This window comes from Gracilinanus agilis, chromosome 1 (assembly GCF_016433145.1).
Source record: "Gracilinanus agilis isolate LMUSP501 chromosome 1, AgileGrace, whole genome shotgun sequence".
NCBI classification, from domain to species: Eukaryota; Metazoa; Chordata; class Mammalia; order Didelphimorphia; family Didelphidae; genus Gracilinanus; species Gracilinanus agilis.
Window position 1 is genome coordinate 783,662,495 of NC_058130.1, and position 7,787 is coordinate 783,670,281.

Genomic DNA, 7,787 nt, shown 5'->3' on the forward strand with positions numbered 1-7,787 from the left:
GTGGCGGCTCCCGGCCCCCGCGGGGCTCGGCGTGTCCTTGGTCATGGCGCCCCCCTGTGCCCCGGCTCAGCTCGGCCTAGCCCCCGGGCCTCGCCTGCCTTCGCAACGGCTGCCCGGCGCCCTTGCCCTAGGTCCGGGCCGCCCCACGCCTGGCCTAACCGCCCCCAGGCCGCGCGAGCCCCCCTCGGTCCCGCGCCAGCCCCCTACCCCACCCCCACCCCCGGCCTGTTCCTTCCAGGCGCCCAGTCCGGGTGCCGGGGAGAGCCCAGCGCGCGCATCGGGGTCCGGGAGGGCGAGAAAGGAAGGGAGGGAGGGAGGGAGCAAAGAGAAAGAGACAGATGGCCGGAGGAAGAGACACAGAACGGGAGGGAGGAATGAAGAGAAGGAGGGCGAGAAAGAGACGGAGCTAGGGAGAGAGATGGGGGGGGGGGGGTGCTAAAATGAGCCTCGTCTGTAAAACGACGGTGGGGGAAGGCTTCGGCCTCTTCACCGCCTGCCTCTCGGGGTCGGTGCTCGGAAACAGCGCTTCCGGTAGGGGCTAGAATAGGCACCTCCTGGCAGACTCCTGCAGAAGAGAGAAACCCCTCCAGGTCAGAGCCTTCCCCCAATGGCTCATCCCAGAGAATTGCCTGCCGTACCTTGGGACTTGCCAGGGACCCCCAACCACACCGGGCAGCAGCGAGGATGTCTGCTCTGGAGCAGAGGCAGGGCTTGAGCCGAGGCTCAGAAATTAGGGAAGGAGATCAAGGGTGACACCCACCCAGGGAAGCCGTGGGGCTGGATCCATCAGCCTTGGGGGTCCCTTGGGCTCTCTCAAACGTTAGACGCAGAAGATTCGGGCCCTGTTATTCCCCAATGGCTGCCCCTTTGGTTTCATGCTATAGAAAGATCCAGGGGGGAGGGGACCCAGTACAAAGACAAGGCGACTCCATCGAAGTCATGCTACAGGGGAGGAAATCAAGGCTCATAGGAGGAAAGAGATCACCCCCAAAGGAACACAAAATGTCTGCTGAAGTCCCTGGAAGTCTCATTTTTATTCAGGGGAAGTGACTTGCTCAAGGTCATACAGCCAGGAGGTGACAGCTCTTCCTGGCTTCTGGGCTGGCTCTCTTCCTTTAACAGTAGGCTGCAGAGCCCCCACAGCCTTTTCTGAAGGAAAGACCACCGCTGCTCACACACAAAGTAGAAACCCCAAGTGGGAGGGTCTTCAGCTAGCAGAAACCTGGCTCCTGGCTTTCAAGCTAGTGAGGTCCTCGGGGGCCATCTCACCCAGTCCCCTTTCCCAGGAAACTAAGACCTGTAGCACTTAAGTGATTTGCTCGAGGTCACACTCAGGATAGGGAACTGAAATGGCATTCTATGCCTCTTTTGGCTGGCCGGAAGACTCCCACCTGTCCTTTAAAGAGCTAGAGCACTCCACCTGAGTCAGGGAAACCTGAGTTCAAATCCAGCCTCAGACCCTAACTAGCCCTGTGAGCCTGGGTGAGTTACTTGCCTTTTCCTCAGTTTCTTCAACAGTAAAATGGGGGCAATAATAATAGTCCCTATCTCCCAGGGTCATCGTGAAGAACAAATGAGATCATATTTGCCAAGAGCTTAATTCGGGGCCTGACACATAGTAGGTGCTATATAAATGCCAGCTACTGTGACCCCCTCAAAAGGAAAGCAAAGGGACCCTACCTAGCCTTCTAGATTCAGAAGCTCCGGAGGCTGGAATCCATTCCTAGGTCCTTCCTCAAAGACCCATCTCTTCAGTGGCCAGTAGAGGGTGGCAGTAGTATTACCTCCCCAGCTCAGATAGGCTCCCCCTGGGGAAGGGACCTCAGAGGCTCTCCTGTCCAACCTATTTCCATTTTCCAGATAGGGAAATCAAGGCTCAATTAGGAGAAGGGACTTGTCCAATGTCACATAGTTTCAGAGCCAGAACTAGGACTCGGGTTACCTTTCTATGTCATTGCTGGGACAATGGAAAAAAGGCTTTGGATTTTCCAGGGAAAGGCTCTGGGTTCCACTTCCCAGCTGATCCGTTTGCTCTCTGTATAACCCCAGAACAAATCCCCTCCTTTCCCTGGGCCTCATCCCTTGGGAAATAAGGGGATTGGACTCTTAAATGTCTTAGAAGGCACCTTCCCAGCTGAAATCTAGGACCTCCTAAGACCCTTTCTGTTACCCCTGGAGGAATGGACCATGACCCCCAGGAAAAGACATAGCAAAGGCTTGAGCTCCCATTTTGAACTTAATCATCAGCCAATATGAATGTTTTAGTATCCTAGGAACCAGTCCTTCTGATCTTGCTACTTTGTTGTTTTCTCTTAGTATTTACATGAAATTTAACATGGTAGTAACAGAGTTGCCCCCTTGGAGTCTTCCTCCCTGAAATTTCCCTTTCTTCTCTGTATCTGTAAAAGTTCTATGGACACTCTTATTTGGTGCTTGTATCACTGATAACTCAGCCCCCTCCCTAGCCCCCAAGAGGAACCCTTTCTTGTGACAGAGTACTGTAGGGTCAAACAAAACAACCCCTTGGCTGTGTTGGAAAATGTAGGTCCCCCTCTGCTGCCGTGGCCCACCACCTTTGTGCCTAGAGGGAGCAATTATGTTTCATGCCCAGTCTTCTAAAATCATGGTTGGTCAGCTATAGGGTTGGCAATGCTTTCCCCCAAGGGGAATGGAATGGAAAGAGTGGAATGGACTGCCTTGTGGGGGAGTGAGTTCCCTGTCATCCAGCAGAATGGGCTTAGTGGATCATCAAGGGATGGTCACGTGTTGGGGATTTTTATTCAGATAAAGGTTGAACTAGATACTTTTGGAAGGGGTATGGGTAGCAGTGGAGCTGTGTAAACAGACTCAGTGAGTTGCCCAGGGTCATACACCTAGGAAATATTGAACCCAGGCCTTTTTCCAAGTCCTGGCCTAGTGACCAGATAGAGCTCTGAGCCTGATGTCAGGAAGATTCATCTCCCTAAATTCAAATCCAGCCTCAAACACTTCCTAGGTGTTTGACCCTGCACAAGTCCCTTCACCCTGTTTGCCTCAGTTTCCTCCACTGTCAAATGACCTGGAGAAGGAAATAAACCACTCTAGTCTTTTTGCCAAGAAAAACCCTAAATGGGGTCAGACACAAGTGAAAAATGCAAGCCTAGTGAACTCTGGGTATCTATGAGAAAGCTAGGTAGTGCACTAGATAGAACTTTGGGCCAGGAGTGAGGAAGACTTTGAGCACTGACTAGCTGTGTGACCCTGGGCAAGTCACTTTCCTCAACCCTAAAATGGGGATAATCAGAGTGCCTACCTCCCAGGTTTGTTGTGAGGATCAAATGAGATGAAACTTGTAAAGCACATAGCATTTAACAGGTGCCACATAAATGATGGCCGTTACCATCATCCACAGGAATAATGCCCAAGTTGTTGCCAATGATCGTTACTGTTATTCCCCCTCTCTCGCCTCTTACTCTGGCTTGGGTGTCCCCTAGATACTGGCAAATTTGCCAGAGGGTGGGGGAGAGGGGAAGCCTGGAATACTTTTAAGAAGGGTTTGTGCCCCAAGTTCTGCCCAGCTCGCAGAAAGGGACCTACCTTTGCTTTCCTGATGTTTTCCAGTTACAAAGCACACGCTTCCTCTTCTTTTAATATTTTCTTTTCCTCAGAATATATGTAAAAACCATTCTTAACATTTGTTTAAAAAAATTGTTGAGGGGGCAGGTGTGGGGCTCAGGGGATTGAGAGCAAAGGCCCAGAGACAGGAGGTCCTGGGTTCAAATCTGGCCTCAGATACTTCCTAGCTGTGTGACCCTGGGCAAGTCACTTGGCCCCCGTTGCCTAGCCCTTACCACCAATACATAGTATTGATTCTAAGATGGAAGGTAAGGGTTTAAAAAAAAATGTTGAGTTTCAAGTTCTCTCCATTCTTCCTTTCCTCCCTCCCTTCCCTCCTTTTCTCCTTATTTCCTCCTTTCCTCCTTCTTTTCCTCTTTCCTTCCTTCCTCCCTTCTTTCCTTCCTTCCCTCCTTCCTCCCTTCATTCATTCCTTCCTTTCCTCCTTCGTTCTTTCCCTCCTTCCTCATGTCCTCCCTCCCTCTCTCCCTTCCTTCCCTCCCCACTTCCTGAGACAGTGAGCACTCTGATAGAGATTGGAGCCTCAAACCACCATTGTGGGAGGAAAGCAGGAAGGCATTTTCCAACCGACCTTTCCTGCCCTCTCTTGATAGCCTCCTCTCAGCCTGCTCTTCATTCAGATCAGAAGGGACTAGGAGCCATTCCCCATATTTGAAATTCCATCTCCCACCTCTGTATCTTTGCCCAAGCTGTCCCCCATGCCTGGCATGCATGCCCTGTTTATTTTCCTTTCAGAGTCTTCCAGACACAGCCCAGGTGCCACCTCCTCCATGAGGTCTTCCCTGATCTTCCAGTTCTTCTGGTCTGATCCTCCTTAAATCCTCTGATACTTACTTCTGGAAGGTGTGCCCAAAAGAAGCCTGAGTGACTAAAGGAGGTTGAAGAGGGCTCTCCCTCCGCAAGGAATGATGATCACTTGGTCCCAACCTCCCTCGGTAACACCCCCCCCCCTTCCCAAGCCCCAAACTGGCTGGGGTGGCATCGCCTTCACCAAAGGCACGCTGGGCCTTAGCTGCTTTTTGGTCCATTCCCAGCAAGTCAGAGATGACTGAGTCTTGTGGCATCTGGAATGAATGAATGAATGAATGAAGGCTCTGGGTTCAGCTTTGAAGAGGCAGCAGACACAGACCCGGGCAGCTAGGTGGCGCAGTGGTTTGTAATACAGAATCCACATGTGAGTGCAGTTAGGTGGCCCAAAGGATAGAATGCTGGACCCAGAGTCAAGAAGACTTGAAATCTGCCTCAGATACTTGCTGGCTGTGTGACCCTGGGCAAGTCCCTTCACCCCGTTTGCCTCAGTTTCCTTATCTGTCAAAGGAGCAGAAGGAAATGGCCAGGCACTCCAAGTGGGGTGACACAGAGAGGGACACCCTGAATGACAAAGGCCGCATATCACCCAATAGGATTTTGAAGCACCTACTGTGTGCCAGGGGTATTGAAGGAGTGGCACCCGTGGGAGGAGGTCTGCTTCTCTTCCTTTGGCATCTACCTGGTACTCGACTCTTACCTGTGGCTTTGAGACGCTGTGGCCGGCCTGCCTGGTGGCAAACCAGGCTGAGGGTGGCCACCATGTCACAAACCAAGCCATGGGTGAATGTGGAATGGACAGATGGGAACAGTCCGTCCCAATGGCCAGGAAGGTGGCCGAAGCCGACAAGCTCCGTGGCGTGCTCGGGCCTGGGGCAGACACCGAAGGCGCCCGGGTCATCCACTGCAGCCCTGGCCATTGCTAGGCATCCCAACTTTTGTCTTGCCACTGGATTTAGATGAGTCTGGAAGAAACCAAAATCCAGTTCATGAGCCAGTCAAGACATCAGCCGTAATGCCCCTGGTCCTCTTCCAAAAGGACAGGCAAGGGGGCAGCTAGGTGACTCAGTGGATAGAGAGCCAGGCCCAGAGACAACAGTCCTGGGTTCCAATCTGGCCTTTATCTACATCTAAATCTATATCTAGAGAGAGAGAGAGATAAGAGAGAGAGGGAGGGAGGGAAGAGAGAGAGAGAGGATGGAGAGAGTGAGAGAAAGAGACAGAGGGAGGGAGGAAGAGAGAGCAAGAGAGAGGAGGGAGAGAGACAGAGAGGAGAAGAGGAGGAGAGAGAGAGGAGGGAGAGAGAGAGAAAGAGACAGATAGAGGGAGGGAGGAAGAGAGAGCAAGAGAGAGAGGAGGAGGAGAGAGAGAGAGGGAGGGAAGGAGGGAGAGAGATTGAGAAATGGAGTGAGCTCTTTATAAATTCTCCACTGACAGATATAGAGCAGCTAGCTAGGTGAACACTTCCTAGCTGGGTGACCCTGGGCAAGTCACTTGACCCCCATTGCCTAGCCCTTAATGCTCTTCTGCCTTGGAACCCATGTAGAGCATTGATTTTCAGATGGAAGGTGAAAATTTAAAAAAAGAAAAGAAAAGCAAAAGGACAGACAAGAACTGCCACGTGCCAAGTGCTCCTCAGTTCCCTGGACTACAAAGGCAAAAGACTTTGGGGCAGACAAAAATTCGGATGTATAAAACATCATCTGGAGCCATCGGAGCCCAGTTCTGTCACTTCCCGCATGTGTGACCTTGGACAAGTCACTTCTCTTTTGGTGTCAATTTCCTTATCGCTGGGGAGGTCTCTGGGAAGAGGCTGTCAGTGGGATTCCTTCAGCGCCGGGTGAGAGTGTGGTAGCATTCTGTGGTGATTAAAATCCTCTGAATATGGTGCCAGCATCCGCACTTCTTTAGTAAACAACAAAAAGCCGCCCGAGGAAGAAAAGGTAACAGCCCAGGAGGAGCCGCAGATGGCCCACCCCAGAGAGCAGTTCTACCAGCCTCCAATTTCTGCGCTTCAGGAGGGCCCTTTCCCAAGCCTCTGATTGGAGGACTCCGACCTCAGTCCGGACTAGGGGCGGGTCTTCCAGCCCGGCCCTACAGCGCATGCGCACTCCTCTCCACCTGGCTTTGCCGGGCTATTTAATTAGAGGCTTGTCCACTCGGCTTCCCTCAGCTTCCGTCCTTGGATCCTTTACTTTCCTTTCCAATCCACACGTGGTCCCGGGCTCGCAAAGGGCTTTGGATGAATGAATGAAAGAGTCCACAAGCTAATGCCGGCCATCCAAGATAAAACGATATCAATCCCTGAGTCTGTACCCCCAGAAGGGATGAGAAGATTCCCTGAGCTTTGTGGCTCCATGGCTAGAGAACCAGGTCTGGAGATGGGAGGTCCTGGGTTCAAATCTGCCCTCAGGTGACCCTGGGCAAGTCACTTAATCCCCATTGCCTAGCCCTTACTGTTCTTCTTTCTGCCTTGGAGCCAATACATAGTCTAAGATGGAAGGTGAAGGGTTAAAAATCAAATAATAAAAAGGGAAGTGCCAAGGCTAGAGATGGATTCAAATCTGGTCAAGCTACAACGACATGACCCTGGGTGAGTCATTTCACCCCTATTGCCTATCCTTTCCCACTCTTGGAACCAATGCACAGTACTGATTCTAAGCCAGAAGGGAAGGGTTATTGAATAAATAATACAAATACAAATTCAATTCTATTTCAGCGACCAAACGTTCCTTTTCTCTGTAGCTCTCCCTGGGGAAAAACGAAGGAAACCCTTACCACAAATATGCATCATCCTCAAGCAAAAGGAAAGTCCCTCTGCATCACCTCTTTCAGCCAATAAACATTTGCTAGGCACCTCCTGTGGGCGGGGCCTGGTGCTAAGCGCTGAGGAGACAACAAGAGGCAAATGTAGTCCCTGCCCTCAGAGAACTTATCATCTAATGGGGCAGACACAGACAGAGCCAGCCAGTATGGGGGCAAAATGGCAATGATGAACAGAGGGATTGGGGAAGCTTCCTGGAAGAGGAGGGGGCTGAGCTGGAACTTAAAGGAAAGGAAGTCAGCGAGTAGGGTGGAGGAAGGAGAGCTCTGAGGCATGGGGGGCAGCCAGAGACACTGGCCAGAGCCAAGAGGTGGAGGGTCTTGTTCATGGAAAAACCCAAAGGGTAGTGTCTCTGGATGGAAGAGAACATGTTGGGGAGTGAAAAAACTAAAATGGACAATCAGGACTCCTAAGTCTGTCTCTTTCTCTCTTCCTTCCTCCTTCCTTCCCTCTCTCCCTCCTTCTTTTCTCCTTATTTCTTTCTTCCTTCCTTCCTTCCTTCCTTCCTTCCTTCCTTCCTTCCTTCCTTCCTTCTTCCTTC

General features: G+C 51.6%; 1 protein-coding gene across 1 annotated transcript in view; it reads right to left on the reverse strand.

Moving 5' to 3' along the window:
* LOC123230445 (RIMS-binding protein 3-like) overlaps nucleotides 1–5,342 on the reverse strand; it is a 13,198-nt gene extending 7,856 nt beyond the window's left edge. Inside the window, exons 1-2 of the mRNA XM_044656606.1 lie at nucleotides 5,123–5,342; nucleotides 447–565 (exon numbers count right to left, since the gene is read on the reverse strand). Of these exons, the coding sequence (XP_044512541.1) occupies nucleotides 447–565; nucleotides 5,123–5,342 (339 nt within the window). The remainder of the gene's footprint in view (nucleotides 1–446; nucleotides 566–5,122) is intronic.
* Nucleotides 5,343–7,787: the final 2,445 nt, after the last annotated feature.